Source organism: Orycteropus afer, unplaced genomic scaffold (assembly GCF_000298275.1).
Source record: "Orycteropus afer afer isolate SDZICR_OR568_19922 unplaced genomic scaffold, OryAfe1.0 scaffold00311, whole genome shotgun sequence".
In the NCBI taxonomy this organism is placed as follows: Eukaryota; Metazoa; Chordata; class Mammalia; order Tubulidentata; family Orycteropodidae; genus Orycteropus; species Orycteropus afer.
Window position 1 is genome coordinate 1,941,254 of NW_006921898.1, and position 24,844 is coordinate 1,966,097.

At 49.8% G+C, this 24,844-nt stretch overlaps 2 protein-coding genes across 2 annotated transcripts in view; one reads left to right on the forward strand and one right to left on the reverse strand.

The window, feature by feature from the left end:
* The window catches only part of TMIE (transmembrane inner ear), an 8,348-nt gene extending 227 nt beyond the window's left edge, over nt 1–8,121 (forward strand). Inside the window, exons 2-4 of the mRNA XM_007951747.1 lie at nt 4,151–4,268; nt 7,546–7,695; nt 8,018–8,121. Coding sequence (XP_007949938.1) covers nt 4,151–4,268; nt 7,546–7,695; nt 8,018–8,121 — 372 coding nt within the window. The remainder of the gene's footprint in view (nt 1–4,150; nt 4,269–7,545; nt 7,696–8,017) is intronic.
* Nucleotides 8,122–10,969: 2,848 nt separating this feature from the next.
* Nucleotides 10,970–23,357, reverse strand: PRSS50 (serine protease 50). The gene is made up of 6 exons (XM_007951785.1): nt 23,243–23,357; nt 22,983–23,162; nt 14,906–15,068; nt 13,639–13,922; nt 11,644–11,810; nt 10,970–11,206 (listed from the first exon to the last, which is right to left on the reverse strand). The coding sequence occupies exons 1-6, from the start codon at nt 23,355–23,357 to the stop codon at nt 10,970–10,972; spliced, it is 1,146 nt and encodes a 381-aa protein (XP_007949976.1).
* Between the last annotated feature and the right edge of the window lie 1,487 nt (nt 23,358–24,844).

Consider the following 24,844-nt stretch of genomic DNA (forward strand, 5'->3'; position numbering starts at 1 on the left):
GGGCTCTATCTGACCGGGAGCTGCCTTTTGCCTTTTGTCTTGCCCTAGGACACCCAGCCTACTGGGGGAACATTCCCCTGGCCTAAGTGCTCCCAGGCTGTCAGGAGATTCAGTCACTGATCTTAGGGTCCCTGGTCTGATGTGGAGGTCACAGCCCTTATGATAGAAATCTTAGTCTGCTGAGGGAGGCTCAGACCCTATCCTCCAGCCCTTGGTCTGATGGAGGGACAGGGACTCTGGTCTGAAGGCCTCATGGCAAAAGCATCACAGCCTTTGACTCTTGAGATCTTCCAGGGACCCCTGTCTAATGGGGCAGACATGGCCTTGGGAAGGAGGTGGGGGCATTCCAAGCAAGGTGGAAGGGGAGAGGAGGAGGACACTTTATCAGGCAGCCAGGTGTTGAGCTCAATTCCAAGTCAGCACCCACTCAGGAAGGAAGGAGTAGATTGGGCACAACCCAGGGACTAGGGAGTCTGACTTGCTGCTGGTGGTAACAGGTTTCCGAGAAAAAACTGGAAGAGGGTACATAGTTGGGAGAGCTGGAAAGATCTGCCAAGATAGCCCACGAAGTGGTGAGGAAGGTAGCTGGGGTGGTTGGTTCAGGAGCCTGGCTGGGGTGAGGAAGGACTGCAGGGGAGGGCATCTGCAGTGTCCTTGACCCCCTCTGCACCCTCTGAGCCTGGAAAGGATACCAGAGAGGGAGGTAGCAATCCAAACTCAGAATTCTGGAGGGTAAGGTCAGAGCCAGGGTCAGAGGGCGAGCAGGCAGTGCAGAGAAACAGGAACGCAAGAGATAGAGAGAGATGCCCAGGTAAGCCTGCGGGGGCAGATGCTGGGGGACAGGATGAGGTAGGGAGGACAGACCCATACCTTGAGGGGTCTGAAGGGACAAGCTGTGAACTGGAGAGTCTGAGGAAGTCATGAGGACAGAGCCCTATTCTCTGATGCTAACCTGCCTCTGATTCTGACAGGGGGCATGGCCAGGAGGCTGGACTAGAGTCAGGTATCAGCTCCCATGTCCCTGTAAGGGGAGCCTGACTAGCTTGAACTCCAAGGAGTGTACTTGGTCCCCTCTCTGGCTGCTCTGAGACTTCAGGTACAGAAACTGAGCTGGTCTGAGAGCAGGCAGAAGGCTGGGGGTGAGGGTCAAGTTGGTTCTGAGCCAAGCACTCTTCCTGCCAATCCCAGGAACATCTTTCCCCCAGACCATCAGGAGAAATTGCATTTGGAATCAATCTGCCTACAGCCTGAATAAGGTCAGGCCCAGCCCTGGAGATCCTGGGGAGCACCAGAGAGAGGTGCCAGGGCTGGGGTCCATGACACCTCTCATGCCAGCCCTGCAGGCATCACCTTCTTATTAGGATGTGAGCCTCTGATGGAGGTGAGGCCTCCAAGCTTCAGGATTCAAAACCCCAGCAGTACCCATCATGAGGAGTGCCCTTGTCAGCAGAGCCATTCTCATTACCCTATACCCAAGACCCTTGTCAGGGATGAGAACTTAGGCACAGCTCCATCTGGAGCAAGGCTATAACATGTTGGAAGTGAGCTCTCAGCCACCTAGGCTCAGGATCTGAGAACTTTACCCTGGCCTTCAGTGTCTTCCAGTCATACGACTTAGCCAAGCCAACCAACTGGGCCTTAGAATCAGAAAACCCTACCACTCCCAGGTTGTGGCCCAGGTGCCACAGATATGTGTTCAGCCCCACTTGTGTGGCCCAATCTGTACACATGTCCGACACCACACACACATACTTGGAATTCACAAATGTGCATCCAGCCTCAAACCTGTGCCTGAACCACTGGTGCCTAATCCCACACTTGGGTTCTCCAACCTCACATGTATGTATCTGACCCCTCACATATGTCTAAGCCTCTGGGATAATATTTTTTCATCAGTGTTACCACTCAAGTTGGGTAGAGAGAACTCCCCAGAGATGCCTAGGACCACCCCACTCAAGTTACAGATGGAAAAAAAAATGAGGCCAGAGGAAAGAAGGCCCCTACATAGTTTGCCCTGGTGAAGAGAACAGAGCCGGGGAATCCCGTGCCAATACCAGCACACAGATCCTCTGGGTTACCTGGGACAGGTCTCTGATTCTCACCAAGCATCTCTAATCCATGCTGAAAGGTGGTGTTCCTTAGATGATGAAGTACCCAGCTTATAGTAGGTGCAAAGCATGATTACAGGTCAGGGAAATGAATGGTGGATGGCTGAACTGTGGGTTGCCTGTCTTTCCCAGAGAGCCAGAAGGAGCTCCTCATGCCTATCTTTATTTGTTTAATCATCAGGGAACAATGTATTGCACAGATGCCTCACAATCCTCTCTCCCTATAAGCATCGACCCCATTCATGTCTCTCAGCCAAACTTGGGGACCAAGATAGGTTCATATACCTCTCAGCTCCATAGGTTAGGGCCAGGTCTTGCTTAAATCCCCCAAGGCAAGACCATATCCACTCAGATCCTGGGGCAGAGCTATGTTCCCTCAGATCCTGGGGCGGGACCCTGTGTCTTCAGAGCTTCAGAGTAGGGCCATGCCCCCTTAGAATCTGGTGCAGGGCTGTGTCATCTTATATCCCCAGGGCAGAACTTTGTTCCCCTTCAACCCCCAGATGGGACCATGTTTCTTCAGACCACCATAGTAGGGCTGTGTCCCCTCAGATCTCCATGGCAGGAATGTGTCTCCTCAGACCCCTGAGGCAGAACCATACTCCTATCCATTCACAGGATAGGGCTGTGTCCTCTCAGACCCCCAAGGAAGGGTTGTGTTCATTATCACTCTCAGGGATGGGTCTGCCCCCTCAAACTCTGGAGCAGGGCCATGTCCCCTCAGACTCCCAGGAAAGGGCATGCACCTCTCTAGTTTTCAGGGAAGGGTCGTGTCCTCTCAGACCCAGGGCAGAGCTATTTACCCTCAGGGCCACCAGCATGCTTGTGTCCCATAAGACCCCCAGAGCATGGCCATGTCCTCCTCCAACACCCTCAGACCCCAGGGCATGACCATGTCCCTTCAGATCCATGTGGAGGCCCTTATTCCCTCAGACCCCAGGACTGGGCCATGTCTCTTTAGGCCCCCAGTTAAGGTTCTCTAACCCCAAGGTTAGGATCTTGTCACCTCAGATCCCCAAGGTAGGGCTGTGTACCCTTAATCCCCCAGGGAAGGATCTTGTCCATTCCCACACCCATCAGACCCCCAGAGCAGGGCCATGTCCTCCTCCAACACCCTCAGACCCCAGGGCATGACCATGTCCCTTCAGATCCATGTGGAGGCCCTTATTCCCTCAGACCCCAGGACTGGGCCATGTCTCTTTAGGCCCCCAGTTAAGGTTCTCTAACCCCAAGGTTAGGATCTTGTCACCTCAGATCCCCAAGGTAGGGCTGTGTACCCTAAATCCCCCAGGGAAGGATCTTGTCCGTTCCCACACCCAGGGCTAGATCATGATCCCTCAGCCTGCTAGGACAATGTTGTGTTCCGTTTGATCCCCTCAATACTAGAGTCAAATCCCCCTGGGAATGTGCCCCACCAGCTGTGCTCAGCTCAGGCTCGCTCCAGCCGCATTTACATCGTTTGGCCCCCAGGTGTCGCTGCCTCATTGAGGACAAGTTATTTATTTAGCCCTGTGCAGTGAGGACTTTGGCCCAGTCTTCAGGTAGAGAAGAGTGACTCCCAGGAGGATAGGCAACTGTATGAGGTCACCTGGTGGTGGTCCTGGGCAGGCGTCAGAGGTGCCTAGCCCTTCCCAGCTCCGCATCCCCACCCAATGCTGAGGAGACACAATGGCAAAGCCAGTCCCAACACAGCATAGGCCTTGCCTTGTCTCTGGCCTTGGTCCTGAGACCCCCATCTGTCTGTGTGGGGCCCAGGACTGGAGCAGAGGAGACCCAAAGCCTGCTCAAAGGGGCCTTCAACCCAAGTGGGACATTCTGTCTACATTTGCCCTTCCAAGCCATGGTTTCCCCAAGCATCAACCACATTCGCTCTCCAAGTCCTTGGCTCTGTGCTGGAGTGTCCCAGTGTCTAGGGTGATGAATTCGACTGCCTGTGGCACTTAATTCCAGGGGATTCTGAAATGCTTGGGTTGAGCTCATGAGCTCATGACCAGCCTACTGGTCCCTGCCTTACTTACCCTCCTCTCTCCCAATTCCCGCAGCCGAGTACAGCCCCAACCAAGCCCAAGCCACCCCCGCTGACCAAGGAGACTGTGGTGTTCTGGGACATGCGCCTATGGCACGTGGTGGGCATCTTCTCGCTCTTCGTGCTGTCCATCAGTGAGTAGCTGCTCCCCACCCTCCCCACCACACTGCAGTGCAGCACACCCCGCCAGCCCCCGCCCCCTGCCACCCCACACCCCCGCGGGCTCAGAGCAGCAATTCCGGGCAGTGCAAGCAGGCCAGGCGCCCGCAGGAGGCCCGCCGTGGTTTCTGGCACCTCTCAGTTCACACAAAGTCCCCATGGAGGACTGATGGACCGGTAGTGACCCGAAGTATTCCACTGGACCCGGGAGGCAGCCACATAGCAATTATGGTAATTACAGGGGACTCCACTGAAATGACAACGAAGAGACGTGTCATTTTTCCCTATCGATGGCCTCCTGATGCTTTTCTTGCAGTCTGGCCTGCTTAAAGGGCCCACACCCAGGAGCCCCAGCAAGGCCACTTGGGGCCAAAGCTAGGCCCAGAGGCCCCCAGATGCCCAGCAGATGTGGCTCCCAAGTCTCCGAAGCTGCCTTGTCAAACACCATTTCCCAGGGATGACTCACACCCACCTCAATTAAAAGCAGGAGACCTGTTCCTCTCCTGGGGACTGGAAGCTACATGGTTCAAAGCTGCCGCAGAAGCAGACTTGGCACGCTCCTCTCAGCCCTCCTCCCAGAGTGGGAGTCTAGAGGTGGGGGTGGAATGGAGGAGGCTGCGTGGCACACAGTGGGGTCTGATGGGGGTTCCCACAGGGCACAAGGTGTGTTTTGGGGATGTGGGGGGGGAGACATCCCCCTCCCCAACAAAGGTTTCATGAAGTAGAGGTCCTCTGTGTTGCACCTAAGAGGATGGGTGGGGTTTGCCAGGGGACGGGCCTGCAAAAGGTTCTGGCAGAGAGAGGGGTATGAGCAGAGGCTTGAAAGTCTCAGATGATCCCTATAGGATACTTACTGAGTGCTTCCTGGGTGGGGAGGCTAAAGCTGCATTCAAGTTTCGGCTAGAGCTCTCCCAAGATGAAGTCCCCAGGAGGGCCAGGTGAGCCACAGAGGGCCCATCCAGATGCTGGGATGGGTGGGGGTCAGGGGGACATGGATATCTGATTTGCATGTGCTTCACCAGAAGTGCCCTCCCTGTGAGGAAAGAGCTCCCCCCTCTCCCCCAACTCACTGCCATTTCTTCATAGCTGGAGTTGGGGGCGGGATCTGAGCAAGAGGCTGCATTTTGTTCACTGAAAAGGCCAAGAACCATAAGACCTCTCAGTGGAGGCGCCTCAGGCAGACTGGTGTGGCTGCAGCTCCCCTCAGGAGTCCTGAGAGGGGGCAACCCCTGACACCAAGAGGCATGTACCCTTCAGGGACCCCAGGAACTGTCTAGGGTGCAGGCCTAGGGAGAAGCTCCAGGGTACCCCAGGGAGTGGGGATGAGGGCACTGTGGTCCTCAAGACCCATAATGACCTCTCTTAGGCTCTGCTTGGCCCAGATGGTGGATGTGCCTGGAACCATACAAGAAACTTACAGTCTTAGACTCAAAGAGACACTTGCACATCAAACACCCAGACAACCCTTAGGCATAACCCTATTTCCTAGAAAGGAAAAGAGATAGTCTTAGTGGCCTGAGCAGTAGGTCAGCACTTGTTACTGTGCATTGCATGGCTCTAGGGAGTATGGGTGACCCACTCCCCATCTCCTGGAGAGGAAACAGATCTTTCCTGCTGCCCATCAGCTGGGGCCTGGGTGGTAGGGCTTCCCAGAACACTTTTGAGAGAGGGGTTGTGGGGATGTTCTCCTGGGGCCTCGCATCTCAGTCCCCTGCCTGGACCATAGAACTCACTTCAAGGCACTTTGTTTCTCTACTTCTTTGAGGAGAAGCAACCAAGCAAGGCTGGGAGAGGCAGGCCTGGTGTGCAGGGCAGTGTTTGAGCCCTGCTCTGGCTTCCAGCCGTTGCCTGCTGAACTCTCTTTGAAGCCTCAGCTTCCCAGGGCTTGGGGCCACTGCAAGGAGAGCCTGAGTGGGTGTGGGCTCTGGGAGGCGCCTAGTGAGGTGGCTGGGAGAAGGGGCCCAGCAAGCAAGGTCGGGATGGGAAATGGACCTTTGGCCTGCACACAGGCGTCTGGAGAAGAACAGAATGCAGCTCTTCAGGTAAGAAGACACTACTTTCCACTCACATCTACCCCCAGACACTGTCAGGCCTACTGCTAGAGCCCCATGCAGAAGCCCCTCAGAGTGTGCCTGGATGCTATTGGCTCCCCCATCCATGCGTTCAGGAATCCAGTAATGTTCTCAGCAGCTGAGACTCTGAGACCATTCCATCCATTCATCCACTCACTCATTTTTCTTCTTTCTTTTGTTCTGAGTCTCAGAGAGACTCACTGGACCCACAATACTTGACTAAAGGGGTCCTGTCTTGTCTTGAGGCAGAGGGCTGCTCAAGACGACCCAGAGAATGCTCCAGCCCAGGCTACATAGGTCTGAGGTATTCTCCCCAAAATAGTCCTGGCTTGCCTTGCCTGGGCCCTCCTGCCCCCAGGAGCCTGCCAGGAAGTTATGTCTGGTCATCTGATCTATAATAGGAACCAGCTCCATCCCTCCCCTGGGGCTGGGGCCAAGGTGGTCAGACTGTGGGGGCCTTAGAAAAATAAACTTGATCCAGCCAAGCCCTGGCAGTTCTACCCTGCCCTGCCCATCACTAAACAGGCCAGCTTCATGCCGTGGCCCAACTGGCGTGGGCACAGCTGTCTTCGGTTGGAAAACTGCTCCTGGAATAACTCCCTCCAAGGTGAACGCCCAGGGCAGGGTCTGTGCCCTCTCACCAGCAACCTGTCCAGCCAGGAGGAGGCCAGGCTTGTCCTCAGAGAGGCTGAGGAGAAGGCTGCCACATACTTTGCTGTGCGAGGTGGCTCTGGCTTTGCTTTCAGAGGGAAAAGTAGGATGTGCTGGGAGCCCAGAGGCCGGGGGAAGAGAAGTGGGCTCTAGGAAGCTGTAGCTCTGTACCCTGCCCTCCTCCGGGAACTCTCAATCTAGTCAGAAATTCTAATCAGAAAGACCCTCCAGGAACAGGACTGGAGACATAATTTTCAAGGACAGAATGAAAATACAAGGCTCTGTTCCAAAATTGAGAATTGTAAGATGGCGACAGCAGAGTATTAAATCAAGCATAGGCCCTTCTGAGCTTGATGCACTGTGCAACTCATGAAACCAGCCCTGCTCAGGAAAGACAGCTTGAATGCTGTGCCTCCCGCCAGAGTCTCCTGGCTGAGACACAGAGGTGGATGGAAGCAGGTCTGAAGCTCAGATGTCATTCTTGGGATGTCTGAGGCCCAGCCCCCAGCCTGCTCTGTCCTCCCTATAGTTATCACCCTGTGCTGCGTCTTCAATTGCCGTGTGCCACGGACCCGGAAGGAGATCGAAGCCCGGTACCTACAGCGGAAGGCAGCCAAGATGTACACCGATAAGCTGGAGACAGTGCCACCCCTCAGTGAGCTCACAGAAATCCCTGGAGGTGAGTGGGCCTGGTGCCCAGCCCCAGTCATCACCTGATCCTTATAAGCCAGCCAGTTCCTCATTCCCACTGCCCCCAAGTTCCTCCCCTCCACCTGCAGCAGGTTAGGCAGAGACTCTGGCCCTGCCCTGGGACACCAGAGCACAGAGATTGGTCAGAGTGAGGCAGGTCTAACAAGGAGCCTGCTCTCCAGGCAGGAAAGGGTTGGAAGAAAGACGTAAAGAGCAGAGTATGGGAGGCTCTGGTGCCATCTTCTCCTGAGACCCCTGAGCCCCAAACCTTGTCCCATCCTACTGCATGGCCTCTTTCCCCTACCCCACAGAGGATAAGAAGAAGAAGAAGAAGAAGGACAGTGTGGACACAGTAGCCATCAAGGTAGAGGAAGATGAGAAGAATGAGGCCAAGAAGAAGAAAGGGGAGAAATGAGGAGGGCTTCCTGGAGGTGGCAGCTGGGACTTGTAAGCCCTCAGGCTTAAGCCTACTTGCATCTTGGACTTCAAGCTCAAACATGGACCACCGAGGTTGCAGAACATCTACTTCCTGCCCAGAGGGGAGCTAAGGTCCAAGGCCAAGTTCGCACAGCCCATTGCAGGCAGAGATAAGGCTGCACCAGGTATCCTGTTTCCCAGCCCAGACTCTGCTCCTTGCACCCAAACATGTGGCCTTGGCAGTGCTGGTCAGGGAACACTGTCCCTCTGCAAATGTAGGGTGTCCTCACACTGCTCGCCCCACCCAGGCATGCCTCTGTTCCACCCCTTCTGCAAGGAAAAGCCGTGGCTGGGAAGGAGTAATGGGATGTGAGTTTCACTCTCTGGAGGATGGTGGCTGACCTGGATGAGTTGAGAGGAGGCCACACCAGACTGGCCATGAGGAGAGAGAGGGTCTGCTGGGGAAAGGTGGAGCAGCAGGAGGTTCTAGGACCCAGCCAGGTCACAGCCCTGGTGGTACCAAGCCTGGCAGGGATCTGGCCCAGGGGAGTGATCAGAGGTGACCCCAGAGGAGCAGGGAGAAACCTCAATGCAACAGATACCAAGCTGAAGGCAGCAGGATCCACTTCCAGTGTCTGTGTTGTGCTGGAGCCTAGGCTGCTGGGAGGCCTCTCATGGAGTCCAGGGCTCAGTATTGGAGGCTGCAGGATGTGGCAGCAGAGGGCTGAGGCCAGCTCAGGAGCAGGAGAGAAAGCTAGGGCCTGGGGATTGTTCTTGGGCATCCAGGAAATATTTAAGAAGCCAAGGGGGCTTCAGGCTGTTCTGGGCAGCCTTTTCTATGCCCAGCTGTGGTGGGAGGTTTCTCAGTGGTCATGGCAGGGGGCAGCTTGGGGTTGACATGGCAAACAGTCTTCCACTTGCTGCATGTAACAGCACACAGTTTCCTCGTCTACCATTTTCAACTACAGGGGCTTAATAGAAGCAACACTGATCTGAAGGCAAAGACTCAAATAACACCTGGTGGCTAAATCTTGGGAAAGGGAGATGCACAGAGACTACCACCCTCCTCCCCATGGCATCAAGTGTCTGAGGCATTCAGACCAGGGCTTGGAGACCTAGGAGACATCAAGGAAAGTTTCCAAGCCAGAGGAGCCTGTTGGGTACATTCTCGCTGCCGCTGCACCCTGTAGGGATTTGGAAATAAAGTTGAGTGCCTTCTCGGACCCATACACAGACTTGATCCCTCTGGAAACTCTGTCCCTGAAGCACTGATGTGGAAGGGGATGCAGCAAACAGTGACAGGTTGCTCAGGCCAGGCGGAGGCTCCCTCCCCTGACTTGTCTTGCAGTCTGACTTAGGGTAAAATTGAGGAAGAGTAGGTGGCCAAGAGGCTGAGATTGGCTGAAGCCATCTTGACCCATGCCCACAAGCAGGGCATCAGGACTGGGAGGAAGCTATGCGCTCTACTGGGCACTGGATTGACAAGGCTGCTGTCAAATGGCCTCTGCTCTATCCTATGGCTTTCAAAAGGCCCTCAGCTGCTACTCTAAAGGTGGTTTGAATCCACCCAGTTGTGCCATGGAAGAAAGGCCTGGTGATCTCTGACTCTTTGGGTTTCCAAGGTTGTATCTTTATGGAAGTAGATTGCCCAACCTTCCTTCTGAGGAGTGGCTGGTGGGTTTGAACCACCAGCCTTCTGGTGAGCAGTCAAATGCCTTAGGCACTATGCTACCATAGCTCCTTCATAAAGATTACAATCAAGAAAACCCTGTGGAGCAGTTCTACTCTGTAGCACATGGGGTCACCTTGAGTTGGAATTGACTCAACAGCAATTGATTTGTTTTTTGTTTTGTTTTGTTTTGATGGTCTGAGTCCAGTGCTAGAAACACAGAGGAGTCAAACCTGGATCCAGATATTATTATACAAGGAGAGGGATCCAGGCTGACAGGAGGGGGAGCACAGGGTCTTGGGAACAGGGAAGGGGCAGAAATTGCAGGAAGTGCTGCTGGAATCTGAATACACTGCCACCAAGTGGGAAGAATTGGCTGACCACTGCCATCAGGGTCCAACCTATGAGCTTTGCGTATGTAGGGTTGTGGCAAAATTTATTCCACCCATACAGGCCAGAGCCCTACTGTGTGGCAAGGCAGCAGAAACCCAGGGAGTCACACAGAGAAGCAGTGGTGGAAACTGGGGGAAGTCCAAGTTGGGGCTCCATCCACTCTGGCATCTGCCTCCCCAACCTCTGACCTGGAGCCTCCACTAGTCCTTTATGGGCAGGCATGGCTACTAATGGTGAAGATGATGGTTGACCCCAATGGTCACCTGTCCAAGTCTCCAGGCAGGGGGCATGGCTGTAGGGTCAAGCTGTGATTCTCTGTGGTACTTCTGGGGCAATAACAGGGTAAGTTCTAGCCACTGGGCAGGAGGCAGGACAAAGTCAAGAAAAGCCTGACTCCTACTAGAGTATCATAGAAAACACACTCACCTATGACCCTCACCCCACCCTCAAGATCTGCCCTGGCAGCCCCAGCTTCAGTCTGGGCAGTACATTCTGGGCCCTCCATTATGAGACCCCAATGTCATCCCTTCACACCTTCCATGGGAGCCTCCTGAACCTTTGGAGGGAGGCAGATCCTGGGGGGTTCTGCACTTTTCAGCATAAACTGGCTGGACTTCCCCATCCCACTTGCCTTGGACTCACCCTTCTCCCATGAGAGCAAAGGGCCTCCAAAGAAGAGAAGCATTTAATTGAGCACCTTGTCTCTGCCCTGACTTGCAGGGCTGTGAGGACAAGGAAGGGTCTGGGTGAAGGAGGGCACTCCTGGTGACAGCACACAAGAGTGTTAGAGAGTGGCCAGGAGGCTGAGTGGCAGAGGAAGTGCCAGGAGCAGGGCCCTAGACGGAGCTGGTGGGGCCAGGGGCTGCCCGTTGAGGCGGTCCCAGATCCACTGTTGGTAGCTGGAGACCTGAAGGTAGATAGGCGGTGCATCACCATGGTTGCAGCCTGGGCCCCAGCTCACCATTCCCACCAGGTACCACGTGTTCTCCACAGCGCAGGCCAAGGGCTCACCGGACTTCTCCTATGGAGGAAGGGATAGGCAAACAGGATCAGGGAGACCAGGTGTGGCATGACCTAACTCAGGGACAAGCAAGGGACCCTCACACTAGACTTTTCCAAAGTCATTCTTTGAGGATGAGCCTCAAGGCTCAGGCCAGGAGAACTTCCTCAAAGGGTTTTCCTCATCTCTCCTATATGAAGCCTCCAACTCCATCTCTTTAACACTCATCCTCTGTCTCCCATCTCCCTTCCTTATCTCTCACCTCCAGTCTCCATCCTCACCCCCTACCTCTCTCAGCCCCCATCTTCCCATGTCCCCCTTGCTCATCCTCACTCACCATCACTCCCTCCCTCTCCTTGCCCTCCCTACAGCCCTCAGATCCTGCCTCCTCTGCATCCCTCCTCCCATTCCTGGCCAGGTGCCCTTAGAGGTGAGTGAAGGGGGAGAGAGGTGCTCACATAGCAGAAACTGTCCCTCGTGTTATCCTCTGCACAAATCATTTGGGAGTTGATGATCTGGACTATAGTGGGGATTTTGGAGAACCGGTGGTAGTATTGATCACATTCCTTGCTGTTCAGGATGGTGACTTCCTTCTCCTGAATGGACCGGAACTGGGGCCATACACCTATGGGACAGGGGCTCTTGTTTAGACTTAGCCATTTGGCCACTGTCCACTGTCATAGGCCATGTCTCCACCCTCTCTCCTCTCTTCTTGACTCCCCAGCCTCTGTGACTTGCTATATAGTGGCCGGGGAGATCTCTTCAGCCATAGCCCACCACTTGTTCCCAAGGGCCCTGTTTTGGTTACCTCTAGTGCTGTTCTAACAGAAAATACCACAAGTGGGTGGCTTTAGCAAATAGCAGTTTATTCTCTTACAGTTTTAGAGGCTAGAAGTCCGAGTTCAAAGTGCCAAGCTCTAGGGGCTAGGTGAAAGCCCCTTGACCTTGGGCTTCAGCTCTGCCTCTTGCTCCTAGTGCACTGGAGCTGGAGGCTTTCTTCATTCAGGCAGCTGCTGACTGCTGAGGCTGACAAACCCAAGGCCAACAAGTAAAATGGTACAGTCACAATATTACCAAACCACATAGCAGGCCACTGATTCAAGTCCATTAAGGGTCCCAAGATCAGCAGACAACATGGCAGGTTGCTGAACAATGACTCGGCTATATACAGGATCCAAGTGTGCCCAAAAGCTCAATACCTCTCTCAACACTTCTCCTTACATACTGGAAGCTGTCCACATCCCTAAGGCAGCTAGCTACTCAGCTGCTCCAGTAGATTCTACCATGGAGGTGATTGTCAATCTCACCATGGGGAATAAACAACCAGCTGTCCAGCCACTCAAAACGAGGCCCAGCCAAGTTGATAAATAACCTTAACTACCATAGGCCCCTCAATACAGAGACCCTGGAGCAGGCTGCTCCACTGTCTGATCTTGCTGGATCTAATCCTGCTTCCTGCAGAGTCTAACACCCTGAACCCACCGGGCTTCCTCTTAATACCCCCTCCATTCTCACGTAGCATCTTTGCATTTGCCGTCCTCTCTATTCCAAATGCCCGCCAGACCTCTCTCGGGTCCAAATCCTTCTTTTCCTTCAAGCTCTTCCTAAAGGCCACTTCCTCTGAATTTTCCCAGGCCCCCTCCATGGAGCCCAGGCACTGCACATTCCCCTCTCCATCCATGTGTCTCTGTCCCTGGCCTAAACTCTTGGGGGACTGGATACTTCAAACCATTCCTAGCCATTCCCTAGATCAGCCACAGCAGTGAGGACAAAAAGTCACCCCGCCTCCTTCTACCTGGGCTATAGCCCTGTGGGTTGCTTTTGAGTAAGCTGACTCCTTGAGGCCACAAGAAAGGGCATGCACCTCCCTTGAGGCAAAGGAATGGAGGCTCCCTAAAGGGAGTTGTCATCCCTGGGGGCCATGGGCAAAAGGACCCTTGGATGGGCCCAAGAGAACAGCCTGCTCTTTGGGCTTGCTCCTAAATGAGATGATAAATAATTGAGGACCACTGGGGGCAAGGGAAAGCCATGAGTGGGTTCTGAGTGATTTTCATCCTCAGTTGGAGACAGTCCCTAGCCAGCAATGTGGGGTCCTTTGAGGAGCTTTCCATAGACCTCAAACCCTGCTCCCTTCACCCTGGATGTTCTGTTTCAAGTTTCAAGTTGTGTGTGTCCTGGCATCTCAGGGTTATATCTAGACTGGAGGATATTACTCTGTGACCTTCTGCCTTCAGAGAAGTTCTCTTTACATGCCATGGCCTGAGGACATGAGGCCCACTTGGCCATGAGTGGGTCACTGTTGAGACCCTTAAGGAAAAGGAAGACTTGGAAATGAAAGCCCAACAAGGAGACCCAAGGGGCAGTAGGCTCCATGACAAAGAATGTCCATGGTAACACTCCAGTCTACACACCAGACTTCTCCTTCACCACCCCCTAGGAGGCTTCCGACTCACCATTAGTCCTGGGGAGTCCCCAGCCTGTCACAGTGCAAAGGGAATTGTCTTCCACCTCAAAATCCAAGCCAGGCAGGCAGATGGGCCAGACATACTTGCTGTACTTGAGTGTCGACTGGAGTCTGAGGAGGCCGACATCATGGGCCCGGCCAACCCATGACCAGTATCGTCGGGACCGGAACCTTCTGTTCACGATGACCTGGCCCACCGGGACATTGCGTGCATGCTGCCCTGGCTCATCCAATACTGGGCTCCCCACAAGCACAGAATAGGTAACGTTACGCCTAGGGAAACCACAAGGGGAGTCTGCACTCAGCTCCAGGCACCCTGCCCCAGCCTCTAATTCATGCCCTCCAACCCGTTACACTCTGAGCAAATCCCAGCAGATCACCCTCCACCTAAACCACCTCCTCATAACAGATGTGAACAGGGCCCTGCACACACACTGTGTGGTCCACACTTCACAACAACCCTTCATATTATGGAGGAGGAAACCAAGGCTCTGAGAAGCCAGGTGACCTGCTCAAGGCTACACAACCAGGAAGTAGTGACACTGGTATGTAGACTCAGCTTTCTCTGATTCAAACCCTAGACCCTTTCCAGAACTCCATGGTGCCCCTGGAAGGTGATAGAGGCCTTATTAAAACGGCCATGGCCCTGCTCTCCAGCCCCTTTCCCAACATGCCCCTCTGAGTCTCTATGCTGGCCCTTAGGCCTGACATGCCTCTCCACTTGTCAGCCCTTACAGCCAGCACCTATGCTGACCCCAAGCTACTTCCCTGGCACAGAACATTGGCACATCCATTCCTTTATACCCACACCAACTAGATTGTTCTGAGCTTCTGTCTTTTTGTCTGTCTGCCCCACCAACCTGAGAGGAATGCTCCCAGTGCCCAGTCCAGGGCCTAGCTCAAAGGGTTGCCAAAGACTGTTAGTTGAATGAATGAATGAGCAAGAGGGAGCAAAGGCTATGGCATGAAAAAAGTATGGCCTCTTCCTTTGGAGAGCAGGAAGGAGGCTTGGACAAATGGCTTCTAAACCTCCATTTCCTATCTGTGGAATGAGGGTGCACGACTGAGGGGCAGGGCAAGGGAGTATAGGGTGTGTATGCTCAACAGGACCTGAGCTGGCTTGGAGCTGGGTAAGGGTAGGCTGGACTGTGGCACTCCATAGAGTGGCCACAGCTGCTGCTGCTGGGTCAGCTGAGTCCGATAAAACACTTTTCTGTCTGTCCCAACCCCCGCCACCCACCTGGGCCCCAACTCACTGGACTAGGCAGTGGGCCACGACCAGTACCCACTGGGAGGCAATGAGGGTGCCCGCACAGATGTGAGTGCCATTGGCCCGCACGCTGACCATCCATGGCCATCGCCGACTCATGGCCAGTGGGTCCCTGAGGGTGGGGTCCTGCTCAAAGGAGAAGCCGCAGGCTGAGGAGGAAGCAAGAGTTTGGTGAGAGATGGGATCTTCCAGCCACATTCCATGGCATCCCCTATCCCCTCCCTTCAGCCCTGACCTCCCACCTCTCCAGCCACACCCATCCAATCCCCCTTCTTTTTCCCTCTTCCCTAGGGAATGATGCTGCCTATGTGCAGACTGGCATGTCCAGCCTCAGCAGGCTCCCAGCCCTGCCCAGGTATCTTTCTTCCTATTGCCAAACCTCAGCCCCAGAGCATCTTCAACTGACCAGCCCAGTGCACCACTGGTACTTCAATCTTGGCCAAGCACTTCCTCAGCTCCCTCCACAAATTCCTCCATGCTTCTACATGATTCCACCCTCACCTTCCTCTCCTTTCTCAGTGGTCAGGTGCCTCCTACTTCCACCAAGGTAGACCCCTCTCCTTTTTCTAAAAAGCCCTTTCTGTGGTTCAATGAGAGAAAGGTCAATGAGTCAACAAAAAAATGTGCAGGCAAGTTGCAAGGAAGAAACTCCAGTAGCAAAAGAATATAGAAGTCGCTTAGCCCCATCAGTCCTCAGGGAAGTGCAGACTCAAATCACATTGAGGTTCCACCGCATACCACCTGACCAGAAAAAACTAAAAGTCTGTGATATTGCATGTTGGTGAGGATTGTCGCCCCAGAACATTCACCAGAATGCTGTTGGGATGTTGACTGGTACAGCTACCTTGGAAAACAGTTTTAAAATTGAAGATATTCAAACTCAGAATCTCAGCAGTCCCACTCCTAAGTGTTTTCCAAACAGGTTAGAGGGCTGTGAAATCAACATGACCATCTTTTGTGAAGGATACCAAAGGTTGGGGGGGTGGGTATCAGCAGGCACAGCACAGAGTGTAAGCCCTGTTTCTGAAACTTTCTTTTCTTTTTTTCTTTTCTAAACTTTTATTGTAGTGAAAACATACACAAGAAGACATTCACCATAACAACTTCCCTGTTTACAGCTCAGGGACACTGATGACATTTTTCATGTTGTGCCACCATTATGGCTAACCTTTTCCAAAATATTCCACCACCAATAGCATAAACTCAATGCCCCACAAACAAAAACTACCCCTCCCCCCCATACCTGGTAACAACTAATAATCTTTGATTTATATATATATATAATGTCTTTGTTTTTTTCTAAACCTAGCTGGGAATTTTCCCTCCCTTCCTGTCCCTGCTAACCAAAAAAAGAAAGTTTCCTTCCATGTATAAACCTTTCCTTGACTTTTTACAACAGGGGAGTCATACAATATCTGTCTTTCTTTGATTGACTTACTTCATTCAGCATAATGTCCTCCAAGTTCATCTACATTATGTGATGTTTTGCAGATTCTGCATTATTCTTTAGGGTTGCATAGTATTCCATTGTGTGTATATACTAGTTTGGTTATCCATTCCTCTGCTGATAGGCACTTAGATTGTTTCCATTCCTTTGGTATTGTAAATAGTGCTGCAATGATACATAGTTTTTATGTATGGTGTGAGGTATGAATCTTGTTTAATTTTTCTGCAAATGGATTTCCAGTTTTCCCAGGAGCATTTGTGGAAAAGACTATCTCTTCCCCATTTCATGGATTTTGGCCCTTTGTCAAAGATCATCTGACCTTAGGTGGATGGATCTATTTTTGGGTTTTCAATTCTGTTCCACTGGTCTGTGTGTCTGTCATTGTACCAATACCAGGCTGTTTTGACTACTGTGGCTGTATAATAGGTTTTGAGATCAGGGAGTGTGAGACCTCCTACTTTGTTCTTCTTCTTCAGTAGTGCTTTGCTTATCTGAAGTCTCTTTCATTTCCATATAAAATTAGTGATTGGTTTTTCCATGTCTTTAAAGAATGGTGATGAAATCTGGATTGGGATTGCATTGAATGTGTAGATTGCTTTGGGTAGTACTGACATTTTCACAATGTTCAATCTTCCTATCCATGAGCATGGTGCATTCTTCCATTTCTGTAGATCTCTTATAGTTTCTTGAAGCAGTGTTTTTTTTTTATTATTATTATTTTTTATTGTGATTTGGGTGAAAATTTACAGAGCAAATTCACTTTCCATACAGCAGTTCATATACACTTTGTCTCATGACATTGACCACAGTTTACCACAATGCAACAGCTCCCCCCCCACACTTCCTCCTGATAGCTACCTCTTCCCTGTGTCCATCCCTCCATGCACTCCTATCCCCTGAGCTGTCTCCCTGTGCCTGAGCAGCCCTTCTTTCTCTCATGCTTGTTCTCTCCAAGGAGTGTATCTACCTCAGGTAAATGTTCAACTCATATGCCTGTCTATTGTTTGACTGGAAGCCACAGGTGTGCATTCAACTCCAGACCTGAAGAGCAGCTAGGGGCCATGGTCTCAGTGGTTCCACCAGGCTCCATCGGGCCAGCAAACCTGTTCCCTGCTTTTTTTTTTTTTAATGATTTTGAGTTTTGTTACACATTGTTCCTCCTGTCTATCCAGGATCTCCTACAAAGATCCTCTTCTAAGTGGTTGACAGTAGTAGCTGAGCATCATCTATTTCTTCTGATCTCATAGTTGTATAGGCTGCAGATCAGATGGTGTACCAGTCGCTAGGACTAATTGTTTCCATGAATTTTTGGTTTTCTTCATTCTTCTTGGCTTTGGATAAGAAGAGATCCATTGTTGCATCTAGATGGCAGCTTGCAAGCTTTTAAGATCTCAGTCGCTACTCACCAAAGTAGGAGGTGGAACAATGTTTTGTGTAATATGTTATGCCAATTGAGCTTGATGTCCTCTTTGAAGCAGTGTTTTATAGTTTTCTTTGTATAGGTCTTTTGTGTTCCTGGTAAGAGTTATTCCCAAATATCTTGTCTTTTTGGTAGCTATTATAAATGGTATTGATTTCTTTATTGCCTTTTCAGAGACCTCTCTGCTGGTGTGGAGGAATTCCACTGATTTTTGTATATTGATCTTGTATCCTGCCACTATGATAAATCTTGCAATAAGTTTCAGTAGATTTCTTGCTGAATCTCTTGGGTTTTCTATATATAGTATCATATCATCTGCAAGTAGGGATAGGCTTACTTCTTCCTTACTATTCTGGTTACCTAGTGCCACTCTGACAAGAATATACCACAAATGGGATGGCCTTAACAAACAGGAGTTTATTCTTTTACAGGTTGGAGGCTTTAAGTCCAAGTTCAAAGTGCCAGGCTCTAGGGGCTGAGTGAAAGTCCCTCAATCTTGGGGTCCAGCTCTGCCTCCTGCTCCCGGCTCACTGGAGCTAGAGGTGTTTCTTCACTCCGACAGCTGCTGGCTGCTGAGGTTGACAAACCCAATATTGACAAATAAAAAGGCACAGTCTTGATGCTACCAAACCACATGGCAGGCCATTAATTTAAGTCCATTGTGAGTCCCAAGGTCGACAGAGCATAGCAGCCTGCTGAACAATGGCACGGCTACATGCAGGGTCCAAGTGTGCCATAAGCTAGAGACCATTCCCAAAGCTGCTTCTTATATACAGGAAGCAGACCACATACCCAAAGCAGCTACTCAGCTGCTTGTGGTAGATCCCACCATGGAGTTGATTACCAGTCTCATCATGGGGAATAACTACCACCAGCTGCCCAGCTACTCAACCAGGCCCAGCCAAGTTGACATACAAACTGAACTACCACACTTACCTATTTGGATGCCTTTTATTTTTCTTTCTTGCCTTATTGCCCTGGCTAGGACTTTCAATGCTGAATAGAAGTGGTGATAGAGGGCATCCTTGTCTGGTTCCTGTTCACAAAGGGAACGGTTTCAGTCTCTCCCCATTGAGAATAATGTTGGCTGTTGGTTTTGCACATATGCCCTTTATTTTGTTGAGGAATGTTCCTTCTATTCCTATTTTTCTGAGAGTTTTTATCAGGAATGGGTGCTGGATTTTATCAAATGCCTTTTCTGCATTGATTGATATGATCATGTGATTCTTTTCCTTTATTTTACTTATGTGATGGATGATGTTGATTGTCTTTCTAATGTTGAACCATCCTTGCATATGTGAAGGAATCACACTTGATCATGATGTATTATTTTTTGGATATGTTGTTAGAGTCTATTGGCTAGGATTTTATGGAAGATTTTTGCATCTATATTCGTGAGGGATATTAGTCTGTAGTTTTCCTTTCTAATGGTGTCTGCCTGGTTTTGGTATCAGAGTTATGCTTGCTTCATGAAATGAATTTGGGAGGATTCCATCCTTTTCTATGCTCTGGAATAGTTTGAATAGGATTGGTGTCAACTCTTTTCTGAATGATTGGTAGAATTCTCCAGTGAAACCATCTGGACCAGGACTTTTTGTTGGTAATTTTTTTAAATGACCTGTTTAATTTCTTCTTATGCTATGAGTCTGTTCAAATTTTCTACCTCAGTTTGTGTTAGTTTAGGTAAATAAGTGTGTTTTTAGAAATCTGTCCATTTCTTCTAGGTTTTCAAATTTGTTGGAGTACAGTTCTTCATAGTATCCTGATATTATTCTTTTTTAAAAAATTATCATTTGTTGGTTCTGTTGTGACATCATCCATTTCATTTCTTATTCATGTTATTTGTGTCTTCTCCTTCTTTTCCTTTGTTAAGTTTGCCAGTAGTTTGTCAATTTCATTAATCTTTTCAAAGAATCAACTTCTAGGTTTTTTGTTTTGTTTTGTTTTGTTTTTACTGTAGGATCTCACTTATATGAAGTAAGCAAATATACAGAAACCAATAATTATTAGTGGTTACAACAGGTGGGAGGGAGGGGGAAAGGGAGTTTTTGTTTGGAGGCTGTGTTAGACTGGGTTCTATAGAGAAACAAAACCAGTAAAGCTTATATATACATAGAGAGAGAGAGAGAGAGAGAGAGAAATTTATCTTAGGAAAATGGCTCAAACACTAATAGAAGCTGGCAAGTCCGAAGTTCTTGGATCAAACATCAAGCTGGAGGCTTTTCCCAACTCTTGCAGCTGCAGGGGCTGAGGAGCTCAAGGTTGGCAGGCAGTGTCTTGGCTGTTGACGCCAACAAATGATGAATCCAAGATCTCCAGGCCAAATGGTGGATTGTTCACTCATGGACAGTTGTAGGCAGCACAACAGAATCCTGATCCACAGAAGAAGTGTCTCTTCCCAGGATGTCCATAAATATACTGGAAGCAGGCCACACCCCTAGGGAAACTCCCTTTCAACAGATTGGCTGCTCAAAACATATACATCTGATCCCATCATTGGAACAACCCACATCACAATTGCTTAAACCACACAGAATTGTGGTCCAGCCAAGTTGACACACAGCTCCAACTATCACAGAGGCCACTGCGTTTATGTTAATGGTGGTAGAATAGTGTAGGGAAGGATACCTATAAAGGTGGCACAACAGGAAAAATGTAATTGATATCATTGAATCGTAAAGGAGCTTGTGTTGGCACAGGCTTTGATGTGCATATTTTCACCACACACACACACAAAAAAAAAAAAAAAGAGAGAAGAAGTATATATCCAATCCTGCATTTTGGCACAGGCTTTGATGTGCATATTTTCACCACACACACACACACAAAAAAAAAAAAAAAAAAAGAGAGAAGAAGTATATATCCAATCCTGCATTCAACAGTCACATACTGAGCATTTTTTTTTATGCCAATGATTCTGGAAATCTAGAGAAAAAGGATAGATAACACACCATCCCTACTCTATTGGGGCTCCACAGCTAGTAAGGGAGACAGGCCAGCAAAAAGACAATAACAATGCTATGTGGTATTGTTAGTGTTACTGATAGGCATTTACTAGTCCTGTTATTAGGTGCTGTAGAGTTGATTTCCAACTCATACCCACCCCACATGACAGAGCAGAACTGCCCCATCAGGCCTCTGAGGCAGTGATCTTTACGGGAGCAGATCCATTAGATCTTTCTCCTAAGCTATTTCGAGAGTTTTAAAATTATGTGGAATGTTATTTGGATACTTATATCAGACCTTGGGGAAACTCAGACCTGGTAACTAAAGTAAGTAAAATTAATTACTATTATAATAGTTCATTTTACATGGATCTAGTTGTGCTTCAAATCAAATCTCATTCCTACAGATTCAAAACACACAGAGACTAGAGGATTATTCTCATTGGATTAATTTATGAAGTAGCCATTAATGGTCCCATTTTACTTGACATTTATGGGGAGAGGTTGTCTGGAAAGAGATGACAAACCAAAACTGACTTGGGGAGAGGGTGGAGAAAATAAGGATAAAAATATCACTTGTTATAAATATGTGTTATGATGAAACCCTATCAAATATACTTGGAAAAGAAGAATAATTGGGAATTCTAATTAGGGTCCTTTAATTATCAAAATTAATGATTCACTAAAGCAAATTTTTTTTGTTTTTTTTTATAAGTGTCTGTGGCTAATTTAAAATGTGTTTACATTTCCACAAAGAATCAACTTCAAGTCTTGTTGATTTTTTTCTATCGTTTATTTGTTTCATTTATTTCTGCTCGAATCTTTATTATTTCTTTTCTTCTGTGACTGTACACTATTTTTGCTCCTCTTTTTCTGATTGTTGGAGATGTTCAATTTAGGTGTTGATTTTGGCTCTTTCTTCTTTTTTGATGTTTGCATCTATTGCTATAAATTACCCTCTGACCAGTGCTTTTGCTGTGTCCCAAAGATTTTGGTATGTTGTGTTTCCGTTCTCATTTGATTCAAGAAATTTTTTAATTTCATTTTTTCTATTACCCAGTCATTTTCAAGGAGGCTGTTATTCCATTTCCATGCCTTTGCTCTTTTCCCATTGGTCTTCCTAGTGTTGATTTCTAATTTTACAGCATTGTGATCTGAGAAGATGTTTTGCAATATTTCAATGTTTTAAAATTTATTGAGCCTTGCTTTGTGGCCTGACATATTGTCTATTCTGGAGAATGTTCCATGAGCCCTAAAAAAGAATGTATATTGTGCTGTTGTTGGGTGAAGTGCTCTGTAGATGTCTATAAGGTCAAGTTGGTTGATTGTCTCTGTTTGTGAGACTATCTGTGGTGGTAAATTATGTGCACTCAAATACACGCCAAAAGGTCGATGGTTCAAACCCATCCAGAGGTGCCTCGGAAGACAGGCCTGGTGATTTGCTTCTGAAAGTTAACAGCCTTGAAATCCCTGTTGAGCAGTTCTACTCTACTTGGGGTGGCCATGAGTCAGAATCCACTAAAAAAAAAAAAAAAGAAGATTCACTGCTATCAAGTTGGTTCTGACTCATAGCAACTCCTCCTTGGGTTTCTGAGGCAGTATCTCTACAGAAGTAGATTGCTCGATCTTCCTTCTAAGGAGTGGCTGGTGGGTTGGAACCACCAGTCTTCTGGTTAGCAGTCAAATCCTCCACTAGAAGGCACATGTAATAAATCGTGTGTCCTGAGTCCCAGGATAAGATGTATTTCTTTCTGCAGGTCTTAGTTAAACAAGTTTGAAAGCCACTGCTCAAGTTCAGGAGACTCCCACAGGAAGGCTCACATAACACAGCTCTGAGAAAGATGCTGGGGACCACCAATGTCCTTCTGGGAGCTGGATTAGCAGCTTAGGCAGGGCCTGGGTTGGCCAGGGTTTAGCCTCACAAAGGAGGCTGTGCTCAGCCAGCTCAGGAGGTGGCAACACTCAGCCACTTGGGTCCTTCCACATCACTTTGAGCTCCAATTTCCCTTGCCTCCTACCTCACCCAATGAGAGGACCCCAGGTCTGTCTTTTAAAGCAGAAACAGGGACTGGCCCACAATACGTGCTCCATAAACCCTTGGAGAAGAAAGTTTCTTCTATCTTCTTCATCTCCACCCCTTCCTCCCTGGCCAGCTTCTGTCCCAGGGATCAAATGTTCTTAAGGCTCCAGTGCTCACCCCCCTCCCCCAGTCCACTGTACTCACAGGGAAGTAAGTCTGATGTGTGGTTACTATGAGGGGGCGGCTGTCTGGTTGAGGCCGCCATCTGACTGGCTGTGACTGGAACCTGGGTTGTGCCCGGAGACTGGGTGGTCAAGTCCTGTCGAGGAAGACGAAGTCTGGGGTTGCCGGGGACATCGGCCAGAGCCACCGTGGACAGTGCCTCCCAGGTTTCACTTGCACCCAAGCAACCTGTGGAAGGAGGTAGAGCGATTGAGTCAGACACGGACAGGTTGAGGGCCTGAGGGGAAGGGGCAGGGGGCTGGACTCACCTGCGAGCCTCAGCAGCAGCAGCAGCAGGAAAAGAGCACGAACAAAGGAGGAGATAGATGGCCAGAGGCACTGGGAACCCTGCCCGCGGGCCCATGTCCAGCCCCAGGGCTCCATCCGGGGTTAGCAGTGACTGCGCCGCAGTGTTCCCTCGAGACGGCGCTCTTGGTGCCTGGCCTCCCAACGGCGCCCCCTAGTGGTCGCCAGCGACTGAGCGCCTGGTGTCCAGTCTGCGAGTTCGCCCCCTAGTGGCTTCCCCTGGAAGCCCTCTTGTTGTCGAACCGCGCCTCCCTTACACCTCCCAGACTGACATCTGTCTGGCCTTCACGGCACACTGCTGGCTGCCCTGTTTTCGGCCATAGGTCTGCCTTCCTTGGCCCTATCTTCTTCATTCCTCTTGGTCAAGCATTTCCCTGGAGTCGCTAAACCAAACCTCAGCCAGTTTTATACTCCCTCCATCACCAGCAGCCCACTGCCCTGGCTGGGTTGGTGCTGCCGCCCCTCCTGTGGCATCCAGGATCTAGAAGTGGCCCCACCATCCCTCTAGCCTGGTAACTACAGCAGGGTTTGACCCAGGGCACTGAAAGTAAGCAGATGAAAATATTTTAAATAATGATTTTTAAAAATTGCATAATTTTAATCAACTCACCATCCCCACCCCTTCACAGATCCACCTGCTTAGGAAAGATGGCACAAGGTGAAGTTTCCATCCACAGAGAAATCATGAAGTTAACCATTGTGTGGATCTGGGAGCAGGAGCTCACTTAAAGGTTGGAATTTTGGGGACATTTGAATGGTTCAGTGACACAGCTGGCTAATACATTTTTTAAGTAGTGTGGGGAATTCCTGCAAGAACCTTTGGTCCAAAGATGTTGGGAAATTCCAGCCTAACAAAAGATGAAAATTGAATCATCCTAGGACACTGTAACTTTTGCAAAGGCATGGTCTTGGCAGGGAAGAAGCACTTGGGTTGGGTTGCAGTGGTTAAGCATTAAGCTGCTAACCAGAAAGTTGGCAGTTCAAACCCATCAGCCACTCTACAGAAGAAAGATGTGGCAGTCTGCTTCCATGAAGATCACAGCCTTGGAAGCCCTTAGGGGTGGTCCTACTCTGTCCTATAGGGTCACTATGAGTCCTAATCACCTGTACAGCATCTTGGGATGAGGGAAGCAGTCCTTGGGTGGTGCAAACCATTAAGGGCTCAACTATCAACCAAAAGGCTGGCAGTGTGAACCCACCCAGAGGCACCTTGGAAGACCTGGCAATCTGCTTCCAAAAGGTCACTGCCTTAAAAATCCCATGGATCAGAGTTCTATTCTGCACTATCTGGGATTGACAGCAACTAGTTTGGTTTGGGGAACTCTGGTGCCTCAGTAGTTAAGGCATTTACTGACTACCCAAAAGGTCATTTGTGCAGACGTACCAGTTGCTCTGTGGGAGAAAGTCATCTTCCATAAAGTCTGCTTCCATAAAGATTTACAGCCTTGGAAACTCTATGGGGCAGTTCTACTCTATCCTATAGTATTGCTATGAACTGGAATTGACTCGATGGCTATGGGTTTGGCTTTTTTTGGTTGGTTTGGTTTTTGATGATCTTGGGAAAT